This window comes from Sciurus vulgaris (genome assembly GCF_902686455.1).
Source record: "Sciurus vulgaris genome assembly, chromosome: 1".
NCBI classification, from domain to species: Eukaryota; Metazoa; Chordata; class Mammalia; order Rodentia; family Sciuridae; genus Sciurus; species Sciurus vulgaris.
Window position 1 is genome coordinate 76171011 of NC_136461.1, and position 25726 is coordinate 76196736.

General features: G+C 33.0%; 1 protein-coding gene and 1 long non-coding RNA gene across 3 annotated transcripts in view; one reads left to right on the forward strand and one right to left on the reverse strand.

The window, feature by feature from the left end:
* Positions 1–25726, forward strand: part of PKN2 (protein kinase N2) — a 129738-nt gene that overhangs the window by 44684 nt on the left and 59328 nt on the right. For both annotated transcript variants that reach the window (XM_079151060.1, XM_079151059.1), the window contains exon 2: positions 10337–10637. In XM_079151060.1, the coding sequence (XP_079007186.1) occupies positions 10337–10637 (301 nt within the window). The remainder of the gene's footprint in view (positions 1–10336; positions 10638–25726) is intronic.
* On the reverse strand, positions 13265–24481 carry LOC306668284. Its single transcript, XR_013765813.1, has 3 exons — positions 21543–24481; positions 16908–21389; positions 13265–16214 (listed from the first exon to the last, which is right to left on the reverse strand). It is a non-coding gene; the product is annotated as an uncharacterized lncRNA (long non-coding RNA).

Genomic DNA, 25726 nt, shown 5'->3' on the forward strand with positions numbered 1-25726 from the left:
TTCATTAGTGTGGTACATTTTTCTATTTTTTAACTTATTAATTCACGTGCAGCTTGGTTTTGCCAAAACCTGGTTCTACCCAAGATATTTTATGCAAGCTTAAAGAATTCTTTTTTCTAGCTTTCTCATGTTCTGTAATCTCGTCTACTACCTGAGGTACAAGGGGTAGTCTGCTCACACTGGGTAGGAATAGAATAGAATTGTAGAGTCTCCACTTGGTCTTCATTGGCAATATACCAGTGAGGTGGATGTTTCTCTTTTAGACTATCTGGCATTGCCAGGTGGGAGGTAAAAGTTCAGAATCCTCACTCGTTTTCTTTTGATATTAGTGCAAGTAGAGAACCAGAGTGTCATCTTCTCCCCCAGAATCATCTTCAACTGCTGGATGTGTGGTAGATATCCATGGCCACCATGTTGGTGAGGGAAAGAAATGTTACCCTCTCTGCCTACTCTTGCTAGGTGGGAGTGTAGATTCGCCACTTGGTCTGTTCTGATCTCTAACCTCTTCTGTTAGGGGAAGAAAGCCATGTGTCCTCTGCTACTTGAGGGAGCAGGAGAGCAGATTCCCCATTTGATTTCTGCAGATACCTTTTCACTAATGGGAAAAAGGAACCCTATTCTGGGCCCTTCCGGTGCCAGATCTTCAGGCTCTGCATCCTACATGGATAGGGAAGAAGAGTACTCATTTTCTTGGGATACCTGCTAGTACCTTCCTAACTTGTTTCAACCGAGTCCCCACTGAATAACCCCTGACATAGCAAGGAAGGAAATACTTAAGGTGCTTGGATAGAGTAGAGTTGGTACTGTCAAAAAGCTTTATATCGGACTGGGAATATAGCTCAGTATATTCTTAGTAGAATATACTGAATGCTTACCTTGCAAGCACAAGGCCCTGGGTTCAATTCCCAGACTGGGGAAAGAAAAAAAAAAAAAAAACCAAAAACAAAACTTTATATCTGGCTAGGTTGCCCTGTTTTACTATTTTTTGTCCAAAGAAAGGTTTTTCTCAGAATCTCCCCCAGGGCCTGCATCCTCCTTTTGGCTTTGGAGGGAGAAGTTTTATAAAGAAAAAACCAGGAAAATTTACTACCTTGAAGTCCCTAATTCGTCTGTTTTCTTCTTCTACTTTGCTTAGTGTTAATGATTATCTGTTATATTGTGTCTCCCGGGTGTTTGACTATACTTACTAGGCAAGAGTAGAGAGAAATAGCCAATCCCATTGTGTCAAGGATCAACAATATGGTGATTCTAATTATTTTAATTCTTCGAGCAGGGACACCTTTTATTCCTTTTGGATAATTCTTAATCATTTCTCAGGCCTCAGAATAAATATTAATTCCACAGAGTCTTCAAGAGACTTTCTTCAACATTTTAACCTAAATTATGAGTGAGGTTTTCATTATTTCTTTCTCACTAGAAAGTTACTTCTACCACACACTATCAATCAGATTAAGTCAAAGTCTACCCAGAGTCAGCATGGGAGGGTATGAATGGAGGGAGGCAATATTCATTCAAGACCTATCAGAGCTTCAAAATGAGTTCCCTACATCCCTCGAATCTACTCTTAACACAGAAGGCCAGGCTATGTCATTTATTTGCCATAACTCTGCCCTGAGTTTCCATTTCATTCATAGTACAAGTCAAATTCTTTATATTGACCTACAAAGCCCTATAGTTTTGCTTTAAATAAGCATTTATTTTTCATCTAAAGCAAGAAGATTAAGGGTCAACAGTCTTAGACTTGCCTAGCAGTTTAGTAGGCCAACAGGAATCAAGGCTCACTTCTGCACTGCCATTCATAGTGTGTTGATTTTGTTCTGTTTACACCTCATTGTTATGAGATAGTTGGTGCATTCTTAGGCCTTGGGTCTGCATTCCAGGCAAAAAGAAGGGAGGAATGAAAATTTTCCCCCAAATCCCGGACTTAATTTGTATTTGACAAGATTGTTACATGGCTTTTTTCTAGATGCAAGAGAGAACTTGATCTGTATACTTTATTGGATTGAACAAAAATGAGAGTTTTCTTAGTAAGGTTATTGGAAAGATGGGTATTAGGTAGGCACCCAGCACTATTGCTTCAGTGCTATGTGGGCATAGTCATTATGAAACTTAGAAGTAATACAGTCAAGCTAGTTGTAATAATTTCATTTTGCTTTAGCATGATTGGAATATCAGAATTTACACATGGCCAGTCTGATTCCAAATGCTTCACTCTTTCCATTATATTACATTCAAACTGAGCCTTTGTTTAAAACAAACAAACAAAAACCACAATGGCCTACATTTGCATAAAGGCTTTGCTGCTGCTTCAAATCATGTTTGGTTTTCATATCTGTATTCTTTAATAAATTGAATACCAGAAAGAAAGAATGGTCATGTCATTTTTATCTTTATGTTTTTGTTGCCTAGCACTCATTGAATGTTTTGAATGTATAGTTTTTTAAAAGCTTAAAGATAGGAAAGATGATTTCCATGTTGTAGATGAGCAAACAGCCAGGTGGGGGGGGTAGGATAACATGCTTGTATTGTGTAGTTCCTGATGGGAATTGATATTTGAACTGCTTTCTTGCTTTCTACTTGAGAGTATTCTCTCAAGGAGAGAATACCCACTGATTAATGCCAGTCAATTAAGTCAAAGTATAGTTCAAATATAGGCAAGTGGATTCCCAAGGGTCCCCTCTGAGAAGGTGGTATGCAGTTAAAAGAACACCAAACTAGGAGAAGGCTAGTATTCTAAACCTCAGTAAGCATTGACTTTTCTTTGTCATCTTAGGCTGGTTGCTTAGCTATTGTAAATTAGGGAGTTAGGCTAAATGGTTTTTGAAATTCCTTCTAGCTAAAATAGTATGCAAATCATAATACTTAGTGAGTTTCATGGATACTTTAATATTTCCTGGCATCTATCAGATCAGACTATTTTCTGAAATATAGAAAAAGTAACAGCTTTTTCACGTCTTCTCTGGGAACTTTGCCAGTGAGGAGTAAACATCCTTTCCTGTCTCCCTAAATGAAGTACTTGGTCACAAGTGACAGTCTTTTTCTTCATTGTCTTCTTTCAATCAGTTTTGTCCTTATTTCAGTGTTTTTCCTAACTTACTATGAATTTGTTGAAGTATAGTAAATTGAAAATCTCAATTTATGTTTCAGCCTAAAATCAGAAGTTAATTTCATAAACTAAAAAAAGTTGTATTTAACACATACATATTAACACATTTGTGTATTTGAAATACTTGGCTGGCACATGATGTGGTCTAATTAGAGTGAAATATATAGTTCTAGCCTTTGCAATGGAATTGTGTTGAATAAAAATAGTCTAATTAAATAGCAAATATACTACATATCATTGTAAGCATTTATATTTGCCAAAATTGAAATAACAGTGAATGTTACTTTGAAGTTCTTTTAAATTATATCTTTTCCCTCCTTGTCAGGCTGAAAAAATGGTGAAAATTTTTATTACTAAAGAGTAGAAAATATGAAACACTTTGAACAAAATGAAAATTCCTTTTAATTTTTCACAGAGATAATGTTAATATTTTAATCTCTTCCACTTTTTTCTGTTCTTATTTTAAACATAATTTGAAATAAAACTGTACATTAGCACAGGCTGTGAATTAACCTGCTGTTCACAGGACTTACAAGGGAGTCTGTCTGTACCCAACACAGTGTACATATTGTTAATTTAAAGTTATTAAAGTGGCCATTCTGTATAACAATAATTTCTAATTATTTTCTTTGCTTTCTGTAATTAAATTTACAAAGTCAAGGGACTGGGTTGTGGCTTGTCTAGCATGTGTGAGGCACTGGGTTTGATTCTCAGCATCACATATAAATAAAATAAATAAAAATAAAGGTTCATTGACAACTAAAAAAAATTTTTTTAAAAATTACAAAGCCAGAGGGAATCACTATTTTTAAGTTTCTTATTACAAATGTCTAGTTAACTTTTTATAAAGTTATTTATCATGTAGTTGGCTTATTGCCAACATTATGATTTTATAAATCTTTATCAATAGTCAGAAATGATACAGTGTAGTCTTTTCTGCCATAGCAGCATTTTTCTTTTATTCAGTTAATTCATATGACTAGTGAATAGGGAAATGATATAAAGTGGAAACTGTGTTAGTTTATTGGTAATTTTTCCCAGAACAATAATATTTTGAAGGTGTTTTTGTTGGTGGTGGTTTGGTTCATCTATTTATTTATTTATTTTGGTATTTTTCAGAGAAAAGCTTATTAATAATTAAGACCTTAAGATAAAGGATGGAAATCTTATAGAAGTTTGACAGTTTGAGGTCTTTCTATCACTAAGAAGAAATTATCAGCTGAGTGACATGGCACACTTCTATCATCCTAGATACTCTGGAGGCTGAGGCAAGAGGATTGAAAATTTGAGGTCAACCTCACAATTTACCAAGGCCTGTCTCAGTGTAAAAAAAATATGGGGCTGGGGAGATAGTTCAGTTGGTAGAGAGCTTACTTCTCAAGCACAAGGCCCTGGGTTCAATCCCCAGGATTGAAATAAATAAATAAATAGATAGATAGATAGATAGACAGACAGACAGACAGACAGACAGACAGGGGATATAGCTTAATAGTAAAGTGACCCTGGGTTCAGTCCCCAGTACCCCCCCAAAAGTTACTTCTCAATCTAAATGTCATTTATTTGGAATTCAAAATTGGTAGATAAAATGCTTTTCTGTCTTTTTTCTTGTTATCACTATTTTCGTTTGTAACTTGGTGTGATCATCTTTAAGCAAAAAAATTGATACTTCAGTTCTGGAAAGTTTTTAACTTGTATCTGTTTCATATAGCGCTGCTTTCACAGCTTTAAAAAAATTGTATGTGTTGTAGATGGACACATCACTTTATTTTATTTGTTTGTTTTTATGTGGTGCTGGGGATCCAACCCAGTGCTTCACACATGCCAGGCAAACGCTCCACCACTGAGCTACAACCCCACCCCCCTTTCCCAGCTTATTCTCTTAATTCTGAATTCTTATTAGAAGAACCTTGAATCTTTGATTTTCTCTGCCTCTTAATCTCTCATAATTTTTATTTTTTGTGAATAATTGTGGTTAATTCCCTCAGAGTTATGTGTCTGGCAGGATATTAATTATCTTTTGTCTAATCTGCTATTTAACCTATTCACTGAGTTTTTAATTTATTTTAAATTCATTGAAAAATCATGTAATTTTTACTCTTGTGTTTACTTATTGAGTTTTCTGTTCTTTATTTAGTCACTTGAAATCTATTTACTTAAAAATCCTTTCAATTTTTCTACTATAGATACTGAGGACATTGATTTCAGTTTCCTTTTGTTTGGGTTTGACCGTCTGTCCACTTTAGGGATGATATAAAATTTAAAGTTACTAAAAATAGGAAGGTGGAACTGATCATGAAAGACCTGACATGTTTTTTCAAACAATTATTTGGTTATGGTAGACTTATTGAAAGTATTTTAAAAACTGGACATAAAAAAGATCATAAAAAGCAGAGTCTTAGGTTAATTTGACTAGAATATATTGATTAAGCTTGTGATTTCAGTGAAAAAACTAATAGAATTATGAGACTTTTATATATACCTGATTAGTGGAGAAGGCTGTAGAGATGACAGGAGTTTTATGTTTAGAATTAATTCTTAGGATTTTCTTCTCTTAGGATCCCATACTTTCTGATCATATTAATGAGTTATATAAGGGAGTTTGTGATTAGAGGTTGGATCCAATTTTGCTTTATTTTAAAAAGAGGAAAAAGGGTATCTACTTTGGAAGGAAACATGAAAGTTTTAGTTTTATACTGTTGAGGGTGGTTGAGAACTAGTGGATGAAAATGTTAAGCTTACAGTCAGTGTAACAGAATGGTATAGATAGTTGCGTCTGCCTGTAACAGAATCTACTGAGACAAAAGTCTCAGAAGCTAATTTAATTTACTTACTTCAGGAATATTATTTCATTGCCTAGTAATGTTCCTGGCATTATGGTATAATTATTTAAGTTATTTTTTTAGAGTGGAAGCATAATTTAGTAGATGAAATATATTATTTCAGTTGTTCCAAATGCAAGCAGTTTATATTTTCCAGTAATTTTAAGTTTATTGCAGTTAAAATTTTTAGAAAAGCAGTAATGGTATTACAGTCTTTCTTATCTGCTGTCAAAGGGCATTCATTTATCTTAAATTATTATTTTTAAGTATCTCTTGCACCTTTCCATGTTGTAACAAAAGATGGGAATAAAACTGGTTGATTAAAAAACAAAAACAAAAAAACAGATCTTGGAAAAGTAGAGGGAGGAAACATGCTAACCATTATTATGTAGCTCAGACCTCATTTTAGCTAAACTAATTTCTATGATTGAATATAAATTTTGTTTTTGGAGCTTCCTGGAATACAAGTTCCCTTTATCAGAAAGAGGAAAGCAAGAATGAAAGGTTTCCCTGAGTTCTAAAAGAAAAATAGTAAATAATAAATCATTTAAAAATGGGCACATCAACTGGGTATGGTGGCACATACCTATAATCCCAGTGACTCAGAAGGCTGATGGAGGCAAATTCTGAGTTTGAGGATCACCTCAGTTATTCAGCAAGACCCTTGGTAATTTTAGTTAGACTCTGTCTCAAAATAAAAAATAAAAGGATTAGGGATGTAATCAGTGCTTAAGTGTTCCTAGGTTTAATTTCTAGTGCCCCCCCCCCAAATAAAATAAAACAAAAACTAAAAAATGGACAAATCAGCTGGGCATGGTGGCACACATTTGTGATCCCAGTGATTCAAAAGGCTGAGGCAGGAGGATCACAAGGTTGAGGCCAGCCTCACGTCTTAGTGAGACCTGTCTCAAAAAATAAAAAGGACTGGGGATGTAGCTCACTGGTAGGGAGGCCCTGGGTTCAATCCCCGTACCACAGAAAAAAGGCCAAATTATTTATTTTATTTTATTATTTATTTATTTATTTATTGGTACCAGGGGTTGAACCCAGGGATGTTTACCACTGAGCTACACCTCCAGCCCTTTTTTATTTTTTTATTTTGAGACAGGGTCTTGCTAAGGTCCTTAGGGCCTTGCTAAATTGCTGAGGCTGGGGCTGGGATTGTGGCTCAGTGGTGGAGCGCTTGCTTAGCACACATGAGACACTGGGTTCAATCCTCAGCACCACATACAAAACTAAATAAAGTTAAAAAAAAATTGCTAGGGCTGGGAATATAGCAAGATATAGCTCAGTTGGTAGAGTGCTTGCCTGTCAAGCACAAGGCCCTGGGTTCAATTCCCAGCACCGCAAAAAATAAAAATTAAAATTAAAAAAATTGCTGAAGCTGTTCTTGAATTTGTGATCCTTCTTGCCTCCTCCGGAGCTGCTGAGACTACAGGTGTGCAACACCACACCCGGCCCAAATAATTTATTTTAAAAAGTTAATCTACCACACAGAAGCCCTGCCCTCAAATTGCTGATTATCTTTGGAGTGGTCAGATAAGAAAAGGGGTATTTATTTCAATAAGATTCATAGTATCAGAATACTCAGGAAGGTCATTCCCCGAAATCTTAAGGGAGGGCAATAGGCAGGAAATTATTTCCCAGAAGAGTTGTGGTAAATTTTGAAACAAAGTAAAAGTTAACTGGGCCAAGAAGGAACTTGGAGGAGATAGTTGAAAACAGAGAAGTGGTGCATTCCAAATGTATAGCATGCACAGTGGCTGATTCAATCAGTTGGTTTCTTGCACTAGATTTTTATAATTTGACATGATTGGAATTTAGAGAGCAAACTGGATAGATATGAGTTGAAATAAGAGCCTTCAAAAGATTCATATTAACTATGGAAGCCATTTTCATATGAATGTTTTATTTTAATAACCTTTAAAGTCTAGCATCCTGATTCCCAAACAGAACAAAACTTGGGTGTTTCAGCAAACACTCAGGGTCCTAAAATATATTATAAATTTTGGAAGGAAACAGTGACATCCCTCATTGTTAGATACCATGTGAACTAACTGGAATCAGTTAAGTTTCAATATTAGACTATTCTACATTAATTTTTGCAAAGTGGAACAGAAAATGACGGTAGGAGTGTCTAACCTGATTTCAATCTTTGAGAAATTGTGAAGTACCTGATAGGCAGACACATTCCATTAGTAAATAGCTATGGTTATTAAAAAATGAAATATTTTTCTTTTCTTTGAACTACTGTGTATTTGTTTCAAACAGTGACGAAGTTGTTAAAACCTTAATATTTATTAAATTACACTTCTGCCTTAGTACTCAGTAAATAGAATTGTTGGGTATTTTTGGCAGAATAGAACATTAGAGATCCTAAGGATACCATAAACCCAGACATTTTGGGAACCTGTGGCTTAGTATCATTATATTAAAGAACAAATTTGTTAAAGCAATTTGTGTGATGTTTTCTGATAAATTTATAAGAATCAAAATATGAATATGTAGAAGAAAGTGATTAAACTTCTTTCATCTGAGCATTGTTTGATGCAGTGTACTTTTCATAAAGGTGGACAGCCAGAATTTGGGATTTTACTCTTTAAATATTGTCACGTGGGAATGTTTTAATAACTGCCAAGGTGGATTCATAAACTAGGGAAACTAAATGAAAGATGGAACTTAACATTCCATTATAATTTTTGAAAAACCTAGACAGCATTTTGGCCCAGGTAGAAGAGCATCCTATATCCACATAGATAAAAATTAGAAATTTATAGCCAACAGGTGTAGATCATGTATTCCAGGAATTTTTAGCCTAGATCTGTAGAATCTGGAAATTATACAAATAAGAAGTTTCCTTTGAGCTACTATTTTCTTTGGTGGGGGGGTTAATTTCAAAAGGGTTCTTGGTCCTGAAAAGTTTATAAACAGATTGATAGAAATTAACTTCTTCATTTTTTATGTAATATGCCTGTGGGCACAGTATAAATTGGTGTGAAGGCCAAGTGTAAATCTCATACCTTCTTTTATTTTACCTTTTATATTTTGTATGATGTATTTTGGTTGATAGTTTAAGAGATTAAAGATTAGATATAAAAAGCACATGCAGCAAAAATTTAAATAGAACTTGTTTATATGGGTGTGATGAAGGGATTTGCAAAGAAATTAAAGAAAATCCTTTAATTAATTAGTTGTTTCTAGAGGCATATGAAAAGCTATACAGGGAAGCATGTCTTCCTACTTTTCATTTCCTTCCCAAACCCAGCTCTTCCCAATAGTAAATGTTATCTTGTTTTTTGTATTTCAGAATTTAAAGAGTTTAAAACCAATGCAGTTATAGTAATGGATAAAATAGTAAAAGATACATAAATATAAATAGCTAGAGCATAACTTAAGCTGTTTTAAATATAGCTTTAAGACTGGCTGTGGTAGTGCATACCTGTAATCCCAGAAACATGGAGTCTGAGGCAGGAGGATTGCAAAGTCAAAGCCAGCCTCAGCAATTTAGCAAGACCCTGTCTCAAAATAAAAATAAAAAGGACTGGGAATGAAATTCAGTGGTAAAGGGCCCTTGAGTTCAATCTCTAGTACCATCAATCAATACCCAGCTTGATTAAGTGATTTGATTTTCATATTATGATGAATATACTGGTCTTCATTTCTCTTAGAATATAATTCAGAGATGTTCTCTAGTAATGTTTTTGTAGTGAGTCAACTAAGTTATCAGTTTCAATGGTTAGCCATGAAACATAAATGGAATTCTGAATAGCTTTCCCAAGCCATAATGTGTTTAATTCGTTAGCTATAAAGTGGTCATAAAATTTTCTGCCAATATGAATTTATTTTTAAGTGATTCTGACACAAGATAAAATTACAAACCTAAGGAATTTAATAATACATTTATTAGGTGACTATAGTAGTCCAAGAATTATATTTGGAGTTTCTCTTATAATATTTTGGATTATCACAGTATCTCCAAAAGTAAGCTAATGCTATTGTTTAGATTTTTACACATGATTAAGTATTTAAAAGATTAAATAACTTGCCCAGGGTTCATAGTGTGGGAGTTGGGATCTAAATTAAATTTATAGGATATCAAAATCCCCTATTTTTACATAATCCTTAGATGCCTTTGTGTGTAAATATGTTGAGTTCACTTTATTTTAATATTAAATGTTTTTGTCAAGTAATGTTACTTAGTGGTAAGAGTTTTGATCTTGTGGTTTTGTAGAGTTATTAGGTAAATTAGTAGATTTTTGCATATTGAAGAGAACTAGATTTAATTGAGTGTAATGTAGTTATGAAGAATTTTTTTATGCTGAAAATAATGTAATATTTAATACTGCATATTTTACTAAGCAACTGACTTTCCTAAACGCCCATATTTATATGTTTATTTTTTTTTCTGTAGGGAGAGTCCCGAAGTCTTCCATTTTCTGAGAATGTGAGTGCTGTTCAGAAATTAGACTTTTCAGATACAGTGGTGCAACAGAAATTGGATGATATCAAGGATCGAATCAAAAGAGAAATAAGGAAAGAACTGAAAATCAAAGAAGGAGCTGAAAATCTGAGGAAAGTAACAACAGATAAAAAAAGTTTGGCTTATGTAGACAACATTTTGAAAAAATCAAACAAAAAATTAGAAGAACTACATCACAAGCTACAAGAATTAAATGCACATATTGTTGTATCAGATCCAGAAGATGGTACAGGTATAGTATTTTATTTGATGTTTATATGGTGTATAAATAAGAAATGTACCATTTTTTTAAAAATTATAAGTTTTACAATATGCAATTTTTAACTTTCTAAAAGACCAGACTACTTTCTTTTGTGGCTAAGGTCTTGTTTCTATTCAGTTCAGAAGGGCAGTGAGTTGATGGATATGATAAGTGAAATGTTTACTTAGAAATGAGTAACTGATGTATACTCTCTTATCCCCTGTCAGTGAAACATTTAGAGTTATTTTCCAGTATTTCTGTTTTGTATTGAGTCAACCACATGCTTTTACCTGATTCATCCTTGTGATCAGCAGCACAAGTTTGCCAGATGACTTTTTAAAGTTAAAAATGCATTCTGTGAACAAGGGATATTTTTATTCTTAGCAGATATAAGTAATCAAACCTGCGACCCTATTCTTTATACTTTCAGCAACTGGATTAATCACTGAACAAGATCAGGCATATTGTTCAATAAGGAAAAAATTAAAAAGGCAAACATTAATTTTCTTTTTTTCCCTATAAGTATAGGAAATACAAGGGAAATAGAACCCATAGTTCCTGCCTAAAAGTGTATTTTTAAAATTATTATAGTCCATTTTTTTGGCAGGGGAAGTACTACAAATTGAACTCAGGGGCAGTCCAACTACTGAGCCACATCTCCAGCCCTATATTTTGTATTTTATTTAGAGACTTTAGAGGTCTTTCTTAGTTGCTGAGGCTGACTTTGAACTTGAGATCCTCCTGCCTCAGCCTCCCAAGCCACTGGGATTACAGGCATGTGCAACCATGCCTGGCCTATTAGAACCATTTTCAATTTAGGAAGACTATTTATGAGTTACTTTTGATGGAAAACCTTGAATTAGAATTAAATATATGATTGTTTTTGTTTAATTCACCTTGAATATTCCTATAGCTTTGTTCAGATGAAATGTATAATTTTATGAAAGTTCTTGGAATGTGTTAAAAGTGAAGTTCTCTTAATTTCTTAATGCCTTTAGAATATAGACCTTTGTAATACTACACACTACAAATCTTTAAATAGTTTACTATTTTTATGCACTGTAAATAATATGGAGTTCAAAACATGGAAAATAGTCATCACAATTTGTTAATATAAAATTGCAAGAACAATACATGAAATGTTTCAAGAATTTTAGTCAACGTATCTAAACCTGTACAAAAAGTTGTAGATTTTGTAAAATCTTTTAAATTACATTTGCATGTATATAATCTAAACATGCTTCACTCAGTCTCTAAAAGTATTATTTTTTGTTTTTTTTTTTGTTTTTTTTTTTTTTTTTGGTATTGGGGATCGAACTCAGGGCCTCGTGCTTGTGAGGCAAGCACTCTACCAGCTGAGCTATCTCCCCAGCCCTAAAAGTATTATTTTAAAATAATAGGATCAACAGATATTCATATTGTAAATTTTTCAATAGCACAGAAAGTGAAAAATAGAAAAACTGCCTCTCTCCACCTCAGACCCTCTCCCTAAAGGTAACATTAATAATTTTTCACTGTACAGCTTTCTAAAAATAACAAAAGTTTTTCTATATTTGTATTAGTATCTACACATCAATATGTGTATTTTCTATACTTTTATACAAAACAGCATAAAAGACGTATTTGATCTAATAGTTTTGTCCTTAAAAAGAGGATGTTTTAAATTTTAAAGCAAAGTATTTAATTTCTCTAGCATCATAGAAATTTTAAAAGGACCTAATAGATAGTAGATGTAAGTTAAATTAATTAACAATCTCAACAGTGTCAGAAAACACTTCTGATATTCAGTATACTTGATAAAACTTGTTTTCATGCATCACTTTCAACATCTGGGACTTAGGGATTTTATTTGGAGGTTTTGTATGTAGATTTCAACTATGCAAGAGTGATTGAATCTTTAAAATGAAGGAAATCATAGGAAACCATCCTTCTTATTCTAAAACTGAAATAATTCTAAAGATGTGAATTAATTTGCTTAGAATTAAGCTTGTTAAAAAGAACTCTTCTCCTCAGCTAGTATTCTCACCCACAATTTCAGTAATTATATTATAAATGGAAATATGTATTATGAAAATGCCATTTTTAGTAGTAATATTATATAAACTCAGAAATAGCCTGTTGTGTTTAGCACTTTGCCAAGCTCTACATTCTTTGCCTATTACATCTTTAGGAGAAGTCTAAAATAAGAAACAGTGCCGGAGCTTTAAACTCTTTTTATTTAGAGAAAACATTTTCTTCCTCACAGAGTACCTTGTGATTCATTGAAATATGAAAGAGTTTTAGCAATATCAAAAGTAGCCTATTTGGTTTCTCTGATTCCTTTTAAATATTAATTTAATTGAAATATAAATCCTTCAGATAGATAACATATTTTGAGTGTTTAAGCATAAATTTTGCATACAATTTAATGATTTTAACAGATGTATATAGTATGATCAGGTAATCATCACTGTATGATATCCAGAATATTTCCATCACGTAGGGATTCCCTTGTTAGACCTTTTCAGTTCCCATATCCAATACCCATTCCTGACTCTTGGAAAGCACTGGTCTGCCTTCTGTAATTTTAAATTAAATTTGTCTTTTTTATAGTTTCATATTCTCTCTCTCTCTCTCTCTCTCTTTCTCTCTCTCCATGTATGTGTGTGTGTGTGTATTGACCTTTAAGTCCTACTCTACTATTTCTGGGCTCCCTTAAAAGCCAATCTGAATGTCATCATGAAATCTTCCCTGACATTCTCTGCTTATCTTTTCCTTGCTACTTTGTTCATTTGTTATTGTATTTTATTTTATTTCTATACATGTTAATTTACTTACTGAACTATGTGCTCCTTTAGGGCAGAGACATGTTTTCATCCATCTGTTTTCTAGGCTTATTACGAAACCTGGAACATAGTAGGTTTTAGGTTGTGAATATTATATATCATAAAAAAAAAGAATCAGAATCTTATGTTAGTTCTTGTAATAATTTATCATGATAATATAGGGAACAAAACTGAAAATGAAAGTTATAGGATAAAGCCAGAAACTTTCTTTAATGGCCATTTTTAATACTGACATTTCAGATAATTGGAGGACAAATGAAGCTTTGTAGTATGACTGCTGAATATTTCAGTTTATCTGGAATGAACTTGACAAGTTAGTTAAATTTATTTTTTAAAAGTTCCCTTTGCATATGTGAGGCTCTGCATGTTATCTCCAACACTGAAAAAAAAAAAAAAAGTTTTTTGAAAATAGCATATTCAGAAGTACAGAATGAAATCTGCTGAGTTTTTCCCCCTTGTTACTGATTTGACAACATTAAAAACACAACAACAATGCAGAGGGTTCAAAGTAGTTTAACATTAATTTTAAATCAGTTTGCTATAAAATTTTAGGTGTTTTACATTGTGCATCAAGGTAAACAAAATAAGTTCATTTTATATTAGATCTAGCAAGAAGATTCAAGGGATTCTTTGCTTTCAGTTCTTTAAAGTAGGAGTGAATTTATAGCTGGAGTGTTTGGGTAATTCCTATTGTACTGGGGTTACATAAGTAGATTTAGTGACTTTAGTAAAAAAGGATAAAATTTAAGTCTGCATTGTATAAGAGATAACTAAGTAGTGAGGAAGCTTGTTCTTAATTCACCTCTGAAATAATTAAATCCATTAATCATTAGTTTCTTTTTAAAATAGAATCTTTATCAGATGGACTTTTTAAGTATAAAACTCAGAAATAATTGTTCATTTTAATGTCAAAGCATGATCATTTGAGACTATTACTTATGAAATAAATATTTATTCTTAAGTGTAGTAGGAAATGAATTATTTGATATTATGTTTATGACCAGGATACTCTGTGCTTCCTGTTCATCTTCTATATTCTTTAAAAATAGTACTATGGGCAAAATGCATGTGATTCTCTCAGTAGATGCAGAAAATGATTTGATAAAAGTTCAGCTTCCTTTTGTGATATAACCTCAATAGATTTTAGGAGGAATATTCCTCAATACAATAAAGTCCTTACATGACAAGTTGTTTTAGTCCGTTTACTGCTGAGCCAAAAGACCTGACAAGAACAATTTTAGAGGAGGAAAAGTTTATTTGGTTCTCCCAGTTTTAAAGGTCTAAGTCCATACATGACTGACTCCATTCCTTAGGTCTCAAGGTAAAGTAGAACATGATGGCAGAAGTGGGTGGCAGAGAAAAGAAGCTCAAGATATTGATGATCAGGAAGCGGAGAGTGCTCTGCTCACTAGGGACAAAATATGTACCTCAAAACAGCCATACCCCACCTACTTACACTTATCACTCAGTTAATCTATTCAAGTGGATGGATACATTGATTAGGTTAAGGCTCTTATGATCCAAACATTTCACCTCTAAAGTTTCTTGCATTGTCTCACACATGAACTTTAGAGAGGTACCTCGTATCTAAACCATAACACAAGCCCACAATTAACATCATACTTAATGGTGAATAGTTGAAGGCTTTTTCCTCTAAAGGCAGAAATAAGAAGACAGGGAAGCCCACTTTTACCACTTATATTTAATATAGAACTAGAATTTCTAGCCAGAGCAATTAGGCAAGAAAAAGAAATAAAAGTTACCCAAATGGGAAAGGGAGAAATGAAATTGTCTCTGTTCTCTGACAACATTGTCTTATATACAGAAATTTCTAAAGATCGCACCCAAAAAACTGTTAGAATAAAGGAATTCAGTAAAGTTGCAGGATACCAAATCAACATACAAAACCAATAGCATTTCTAGATACTAGCAATAAATTATCCAAAAAAAGAAAAGAATTTAAGAAAATCCCATTTATAATAGCATCCAAAAAATTAAAGTACTTAGGAGTCAATTTATCAAGAAGGAGGAAGGTCTACAAGGACTGAAAACGTTAAAATATCAATGAAAGAAATTGAAGATGGCACAATATATGGAAATAGGTCCTCTGTTCCTGGATTGGAATTATTAATATTATTAAAATATCCCTACTACTCAAAGCAACCTATAGATTCAGTATAATTCCTATCAGAACCCTGATGTCACTCTTCACAAAAATACAAAAAATTTCTAAAATTTATATGGAACCATAAAAGACTCTGAATAACTAAAGCCATCTCGAGCAAAAAGAACAAAGCTGGAAGCATCACTACTAGATTTTAAAATATAAAGCCATTGTAGTAATCAAAACAGCATGGTATTGGCATAAAATAATCACATCAACCAATGGAATAAGAAATCAACATTTGTGGTCAATTTTTGACAAAGGTACCAGGGACACAATAGGGAAGGACAGCCTCTTAAATAAATAACATTGGGAAAACAATATCTACAGGAAGAAAAAATGAAAATACACCCTCATCTCACCCCTTATAGAAGAATCAACTCACAGTGGGATTAGAGGCTTAAACATGTGATTTACAACCATAAAGCTACTTAACATAGGAGAAATGTTCCCTGCCATTGGTCTCAGCAGTATTTGCTTAGATAAGACCTCACAAGCACAGGCAGCAGAAGCAAAATTAGACAAATGAGATTGCAACCAAATTAGAAGCTTCTGTACAACAAAGGAATCAAGAGACAACTCACAGATTGGGAGAAAGTATTTGCAAGTCATGTATTGAGTAGGGGACTAATTTTCCTATATAAGGAGCTCAGACTACACAATAACAAAAAATAAGTAACCCTATTAAAAAATGGCCAAGGGTTATAAGAAATCATTTTTTAATATTTAATTTTATTTCCCAATAGTTTTTTTAAACATCCCTAATCTTTAGAAAAGTGCCAGTTAATACCACCTTACACCATTATATTGGTTATTATTATCAAAAAACTGAAAGATAAGTGTTGGCCAGGATGCAGAGAAAAAGAAACCCTGGTATATTGTTGATGGTAATGTAAATTAGTACTTCTAGTTTGAAAAACAGCCTGGATATTCCTCACACAACAGAAAATGGAAGAAAAAGGAACTGAGATTGTAACTCAGTGGTAAAAGGCTTTTCTAGCATGAAGTCCTGATTTCAACCCAGCACCCTCACCCCCCCACACACACATCCCCCCCCAAAAACAAAACACACCTAAAAATAGTATTGCCATATGATCCAGCAGTCGGACAATAGCCAACATCAGAAAGCAGCTGAAGTGCCCATCAGTGAATGTGGATTTTATAAATATGGTGAGTGTATATTTACTTGTATGTTTACATACATACTTATATACATTCACACACATAGAGTAAAATACTATTCCGCCTTTAAAAAGTAGGAAATTCTGTCACAGCATGGATGAACCTATTGGGCATTATGCTAAGTGTAATAAACCAGACAAATACTGTATCACCTCTTTTATGAGGAATCTATAAAAAAGTCAAAGTGGTCACCAGAAGCTGGTAGGTTTGGGAAGATGGTCAAAGAATGTAAAGTCTCAAGAGAAATAAGTTCTGGTGATTTATTGCACAGCAGGTGACTCTAGTAAATAATAATGTTTATTTCTAAATAACTATAAAAGAGAATTTGAAGTGTTAAACTTTTGAGATGCTTAGGTATGCTAATTAGTATGATTCAAGCATTCCACAATTTATAAATGTAACAAAATAACACATTGTACACCATAAATACATACAGACTATTATTTGTCACTTAAAAATAAAACTTAAAGATAGAATAGTCTTGTTACCCTATATGGAAATTAATTAAGATATGCTTGTCTGAGGACGAATGTTCCTTATAAGAAAGATTACTGAAATCTGTAAAATGAGGAAGTAATCTAAGCCTTATTTGGTATGAGACTCCAAAAAGAAATACTTGAGAAAAAAGTTTCCTGAATCTTGGTCTCTTAAATGAATCATCTGTAAATAGGATAAGAAAATACCCTATATTTAAGTATAACTAATAGTTTATGTAGCATATAGCCCCTGTTTTCATCTTATTCCTTGTCTCTTTTTCCTTACAACTTTTCAAAGCCCACCATACTTAGTTTAGTTTTTATTTACTGATTTAGTCATTTTTTTTTTCCCAGTACTGGGGATCAAACCCCAGGGGTGCTTAACCACAGAGCCACATCCCCAGACCTTTCTAAAATATTTTATTTAGAGACAGGGTCTTGCTAAGTTGCTTAGGGCTTTGCTAAATTGCTGAGGCTGGCCTCAAACTTGAGACCTTCTTGCCTCAACTTCTCGAGTTACTGGGATTACAGGTATGCTTTGGCAGTAATTACTTTCTTTAATATCTGGAGTACCCAGAAGGGAAATGTTGATTTAGTACAGAACTAATAGTTTAGAGAATCTTAGTTCTAAATTCCAAGAATATAGCTATATTGAAGGAGTTTTCTGAATGACTAATATTTAAGTTCATGAAGTCATTCTTGGATGAATAGTGGTAAGAATTTACTTTTCTTTTTTATTGTTACCCTGCCATGTAAATGTGGCATGGAAATTGTAGTTGTATTTTATGTGTAGTAAACATAAATGTGGGATCCACAGCCTAGTTTGTGATATAATTTCTACATATTATTCCTCATTTCTGATCAGGTTTCTCACTTTGAGATAAACATTTTGAATTAAGTGGTGAACTGTTTTAAGGAAAGAGTGGCTATATGAGCATTAGCAAGCCACTCCCCCCCATTTTTTTTCTCATGTTTAAATTTACAAGGTTAAATGATTCATAGATCCCTAATACTGAAGAATTATTTGACTGTGTGCTTTTTTAAAAAATGTGATAAAATTGTTTTTTTTTAATACTTGGTATGCCATTCCATGAATTTAAAGACCATTACCACAATCAGGAAAGGAATAATTCCATTGCTCCAAAAATCTCCCTCATGCTATCCCTGTATACAAACAACTCCCTGACCAACACTGACCTGGTTTTTGTTACTATAGTGTTTTTTGTTTTTGTTTTTTTTAAAGATGTTATATAAATGGAATCTTAAAATATGTAACGGGGCCGGGGATATAGCTCAGTGGTAGAGTGCCTGCCTCGTAAGCATAAAGCCCTGGGTTCAATCCCCAGCACCATTAAAAAAAAAAAAAAAAATACTCTAAAGTTAGAATATGTAATGGCATATTGCCTTTGTGACTCATCTAAGATGTTGTGTGTATCAGTAGTTGGGTTTTTTTTTTTTTTTTTTTTTTTTTTTTAATTCTTAAGTCCTTTGTCTATGAGTATCATAGTTTGTTTATCCATTCATCAAAAGCTGGTTCTTTTCTAGTTTTGGGCAGTCATTAATAAAGCTGCTATAAATATTCATGAATGGGTTTTAAAAAAATTTTTTTTTGTAGTTATAGATGGACAGCATGCCTTTATTTTATTTGTTTATTTTTATGTGGTGCTAGGGATCAAACCGAGTGCCTCATGCATGCTAGGCAAGTGCTCTGCCATGGAGCTATAGTCCTAGCCCCCATGAATGGGTTTTTGTAGGAATAAAAGTTTTTGGTTCACTTTGGTAAATACTTACATAGGAGTAGGATTTCTATATTGTATGGAGGAGTGCATTTAACATTATAAGAAACTGCCAAAATATTTTCCAGAGTAACTGTTATTTTTCATTCTCACCAGTACTGCATGAGAGTTCCAGTTGTTCCATATTCTCCCCAGAATTTAGTACTGCTAATATATTTTTAACCAGTCTCAGAGTTGTGTAGTGGTTGATAATACACATTATTGTCATCAGAGGGAGCAAAAAAGAAAAAAATTTTAAGAAAACTTATGAAAATATTGTGCATGCCCTAGGTAGAGTTATTCACAGAATGAAGACATCACCTCTACTAGATGTAATGTGCAGTTTTCAAACAATAAAATATTATGTACAGGCAATCCTGAAATTTTTAATACCTAGGTTGATTCACCCCAAACAAAAAATGCCATAGCTCAAAATCTTATCCATGTCCTTTGTCATGTATTGAGAAAGTTAAACCAGAGACTGTACTAATTATAAAATATTAAAGCAAAATTACCTCAGTTGGTGACATCTGACAAAGATCATCATGAGTACACAGAATAAGTGACTAAGATCCATTAACAGTAAGCATTCATTACAACTTCAGGAGGTTCCAAATGGCTATAAAAGGTAAACATATCTGTCTAAACAAGAAAGTTGGACTTTGGGGGAAGTAAAGTCCCCCCAGTTAAACAGTTTACATAACTGTACCACATGACAAGATTTTGCAGCAGGTTAAAATATCAGTTTATAAGTACTAAGTGAAAACTAAAGTATTGACCAGTAAGTGAATAGTAAACCTTAAGACTTATAGGAAGAAGTTTGTTAAACTCATTTGGATAAACAGAAAACTAGTACTTTAGTATGTTACTATTTTAAATATAGATTTGGCTAGGTTAACTTCAACAGTTTTTCCTCTGAATTGCTTTTTAAATGTAGTGAATAGCCTCATTTCATAAGTAGATTTTCTGACTGTACACTTGACAATTTATGAATATTGAGCATAGAACATCAGCTGGCTATAAAATGAAGAACAAATGGTATATGATCTGAGCTGTCATCCTGTTATACATAGTTGTGTGGTTGTATACCACTTAGAATTTCTCTAGACCTTGATTTTCTCATTTCTAAACCAAAAGGATACTACTGTATGTATCTTTCCTAGGGTGTTTTGTGGACAAGGTATTTTAATAACTTGAAAAAAAGGTCAAACACAAGACATGCAAGTTCATCTGAATCTGAACATGAACCCATATGGATGTTAAGTAAAACCTAAGGAAGCTTTCCTGGGACTGAGAAATAAGGACTCAGGGTTAAGTACATTCCTCACCTCCAAAACAATTGAGGAACCAGTTTAATGCTGGAATAAGTGGTCAGGAACCCTCTAAAGACTGGCTTGCTCTCATGTTCTGCAACTCTGATACATTTTGGAAGCCAAGTAGTCAGCTATAGTTTTAGCAAAAATACTAAAAGCACCAGAAACAGCATATTTGAGCTGGATGTAGTGGTGGACACTTATTATCCCAGCCACTCAGGAGGCTGAGGGAGGAGGATCAAAAGTTTGAGGCCAGCCTCAGCAACTTATCAATACACTGTGTCAAAATAAAAAGGGATGGGGTTGGGTTGGGAATGTGGCTCAGTGGTTAAGCGCCTCTGTGTTTAGTCTCCAATACCCACCCCCAAAAAAGGGATGGGGATATAGCTCAGTGATAATGCTCCCCCTGGGTCCAATCCCCAGTACTGAAAAATAGATATTGTCTTCAATGTTCATTGCTTTTAAGTGTAATGGTGTAAATTTCCTTTCATTTGATCTTCTTCAGATTTGTTGGGTTTCATGATTCAAGATTTGTGTATTTCATTAATTATAGGAAATTTTTAGTCTCTTTTTTTCATGTACAATTTTTAAAATTCGTTCTTTTTAGATATACATGGCAGTAGAATGTATTTTGATATACTGTACATACATGGAATATAACTTATTCTAATTAGGATCCCATTCTTGTGGTTGTACATGATGTGAGGTTACACTGATTGTGAATTCATGTATGAGCATAGGAAAGTTATGTCTGATTCATTCTACTGTCTGTGTCTTTTTTAATATTGTACCTTCTGCATTCCTTCTGCTCTCTACTTTTGGAACTCCAATTAGATGCATGTATTCAAGTCCCTTTGAGAGTTTTATTGTTAAAATTTAGTAACATGGCTGGGCATGGTGTTACACACCTGTATATTCCAGTCATCCAGGAGGCTGAGGCAGAAAGATTGAAAGTTTAAGGCCAGCCTCAGCAACTTAGCAACACCCTCTCTCAAGATAAAAAAGGGGCTGGGGAGATAGCTCAGCTGGTAGAGTGCTTGCCTTGCAAGCACAAGGCCCTGAGTTCGACCCCCATTACCACACACACACACACACACACACACACACACACACACACACACACACACACAAAAAAAAAGCTGGTTCAAGATAAAAAAGGACTAGGGATATAACTTGGGAGTAAAGTGCTCCTTGTTAAATCTTCTGTACCACCAAAAAGAAAAGAAAATAGTAAAATGCAGATTTTGCTATTTGTTTTAAAATATATATAGTCAGTTTTTGCTTTTTATTTTGTGACCATCTTAATAGTTACCTACAAATTTAGAATTCATATCTATTTTTGGTGAATTGAATTTTTTATTATTATGAAACAACTCCTTCTATGTGTGATCTTTCTACCTCAAAGTTTCTTTTGTCTGTTAATATGAGTTTAGGGTTAAATTAGTGATCACATGGAATATCTTTTTTACACTCATTAACTTTCATCTTTTCTATATTAAGTATGTTTGGTATGTCTCTTACAAGTAGCATATAGTTGGATGTGGGTCTATTCATTTGTTTTTAACCATTCTAATTTTTGTCTTTCTTGGATCATTTGTTGTATTTAAATAATTACTGTTACATGTAGGTCTGTAATTTACTAGCTTACTCTTTGTTTCTAATGTTTATTTTTCCTTTTCTTGCCATTTTTGGAATATAAAAAAAAGTTAGTCACCTGCAGAAATTAGTGTTCAACTTAGTACAGCATGCATACTTATAAAAAAAAAACTATAGTGATAATTACTACTTTTGTCTGCCTCCTAGACAATTCAGAGCCCTTAGAATGCTTCCATTTACTTATATCTGGTCTTTTTTTGTTGTTATTGTCTTAATTCTGGTTTTTTTTTTTTTTAAATCCTTGCATGACTTCTTTCATTGGTTTATGCAGTAATCATTTAAAGTTACTCACATAAAAAGCCACCACCTGTTTTCTTCATTCCTTGTTTCTTTTTTTGCTCTACCATTGTTACCACATTTCTTCTTCTTAAAGTATAGATCATTCTGGATTTCTTTTTAGGAGTTTGTTTGTGACAAATTATTTCCATCTTTGTTGTTATTTTGTCCACATTCTTGACAGATGTTTTCACTGGCAATGTAATCCAACAAAGAAGTTGTATCATTTAAAAAAAAAAAAAAAACTATTATTTCTTCTTCCAACTTTCATGATGTATGCACATATGGGTTTGTTTTTTGTTTTTTCTTCTTCTTCTCCCTATGTGTATCTACTTGGAGTTGATTGAATACTCTGAATCTTTGGATTGGTATCTTTCATTAGTTCTTGAAAAATGATAGTCATTACTCCCTTATATAATGTCTTGGAATCATTGTTTTTCTCTTTTCCTTTTGAAACATAAGGTATATTTAAGGTGTGTTTATATTTTTTCCCTCTGTTTCTTAATCTTTCATTTTCCATCACCCCTCCACACTCCCCTATTTTAATTGGTACTAAGGATTGAACCCAGGAGTGCTTTACCATTGAGCTGCATCCCCAGCTCTTTTTATTTTTTATTTTATAACAGGTTCTTGCTAAGTTGCTGAGGGTCTTGCCAAGTTGCTGGGTCTGGCCTAGAACTTGGGATCCTCCTGCCTCAGCCTCCCAAATCTCAGATTATAGGCATGCGCCACTACCCCTAGCTACTTTTCCTTTTTAAAGAAACTTATCTATGTTTCTGCATCTGATCTGCTATTGAAATCATCTGTTACAATAGATAAGAACAAATCCCAGTTCTCAAGATACCTGTAATTTCTGAAGGAAAGCAGACTTGAAAATAGATCATTATAATACTGTATAACATTTTAATGGAGGGAAGCAAGAGTATTTTGAAGCTGTATTAGAATGGGTTTCTGTTTAGACTGAAGAATGATTAAGGAAGGTGTGTCTTAGAGAAAGTAATGCCTACGGTAAGCTAACAGTAGAATGGAAGAAAGCAAATACATTGCATTTCTCAGAAATGGAAATTTTTTTTTTTACAGAATTTGACAGAGAAATACTGGTAGAAGGTTATCTTGGAACTACATAGCATAAGGTCTTTAGTGCCTAGCTATGAAGTTGGGACTTTATTTGTAGACAAAGCAACAAAATATTTCAGTGAGGGAATTAAGAATGTCTTGTTCACTAGCCACTTTAAAGCACAATGATATATTATTGGTTAGATGTGTATAAAGACATGATTTCATAGCCTTATCTCTGGTGCTTTGTCTACTGTAACTTAGACAGGCATAAAAGCTCCTTGCTATATAAACATTAAACAAATGTTTGCTGTATTTGTATAATGTATTGAATTATACAGTGTTTCCAAGGTTAGAAGCATGCCCAATTTCTTGTAACATTCTCCCCCCACCCCCTCAAAAAAATCCCTGTTTTTTTGTTTTGTTTTGTTGATTTTATTTTTGGGAATTTTAGCAATAGGTATAGCAAATGGAGATATGTCATTAGTTATAACCATGGGGTTTCATTTCTTTAAGAAGCAAATATTTAAAAGTAAATTCGACATTTTTTCTTATGACTTAAAGATAGTTCTTTTCTGGAAAAATATTTTCATCTTTTTAAAGAATTAAAGTTTTTGAGCTGAGAGAACATTAATAAGGAGTTCTGGTTATTCCTATTTTGAACTACGGTTCATTTTGAAGAAAAGGGGTTAATGAATATACTATAACCATGTGTTTTATAAACTTACCATATCCTACAAGGAAGAAAACTGGAGAGAAGTAGCAAGAAGGAAAGAAGGTTAAAACATTTATTGACTACTTCTGTTTTCCCAGTGATTTGAAATAATGTCCTCTTTATACATTCAATTTCTGTATCTATCTGAGTGTACTTACATCTGGGCACTCTGTTTTGCTAATAGATCTGTATGATACTTTTAAGTTATTTAGGCATTTTAAAAAGCCTTAATGTGTTTTAGTGCTGGACCCACTTCTTTTGTTTATTTTTTTCCCTGAATTTAGCATCAGGTGATATAGCTTAAAACTGTTAAGTTTTCATTGAGATTTTGTTAAATTTACGAATTAATTTACACAATAATATGGTCCTTCTATTTGTAGAAAGACCTTTTTTTGGCTTCAGTGATATTTTAATTTTTATTTTTAATAGGTCTCACATTTTCATTGACATATTAACATATTTTTTGTTACTGTTATATATGAAATCTTTTCTTCCATTAAATCTTCCAAAAGATTGAATATATGTAAACTACTGATTTTTGTATGTTGATTTTGTACTTTGTACTCTAATGAAGCTATCTTACTGTTTGTAGAAATTAATAAAATACCTTGAATCTAAAAACATTAAAAATTAAAAAAAATTTTTAAGCAGAAAAAAAAAATGGGTGAAATTTATGAAAGATGGTGAAGTATTTATCTTAACTTCTAAATTTAAAAAAAGCAACCTTACAAAACAGGGCATATCAAAGAGTTAATTTCTTCCTTGATAAATTCTTTTCTGATATAAATTATCAAAGTTTCAGTTGTTTTACTATTAAATGAGGTTCTGTTACAAACTCTTCTGAGTTTCTTTGAAGATTAAATGAACAGAAATATTAACTACTTATTTGACTAGAATATTATTGAGGATTTAGTGTATTTTAAATATGATATAAACATATTAAGGCTTTGTAATTTAGAATAACCCCATTTGTGACTGAGGATACTGAATCACAGGTAGAGTAGTATATAATCAAGACCCTAACAATAAATAGCAGCCCCAGGTTTTTACCCCAGGTGTTCTAATCTCAGAGTCAAAGCTCTTAACCATAGTGTTATTTCTTTATTTCTGTAATCCTTATTAAAACTGAGAACATACTTTTCCATAAGTACTGTTACTTTTCAAAATTAAGTGGATAGTTCAGTGTCACAGTAAAACTTACTGTACTGTACAAGAATTTGTTACATAGTATCTAACTTATAATCTAACTTTTGTGTAAATGTTTCCAGAGATAAGGAACTTTATTACATTTCAAGGCAAACCATTTCATTTTTAGATAATCCAAAATGTAAGGAATTTTTCTTTATCTTGTGATACAATTTGGACCACATTGCCTTTTACCCATTAGTTCTGATTCTCTGCCCTGTGGGAAAATAATAAGCTTTCATTTCATTTTAAGACAAATGTTTAAATGTTTAGACAGGAATCATCTCCCAAACAACACATTTCCATACATTTCTCAACTGAGTGTTTTTTGAATGCATTCAAGTCCTTTTTAAACTGTGTCACTATAAAGCGTCTTTCTCCTGTGTAACTTCTTAGACTCTTGTATCATTTATGTAAGAAGAATAAAGAAAACCCAAATTTTCCCTGATCTATACTG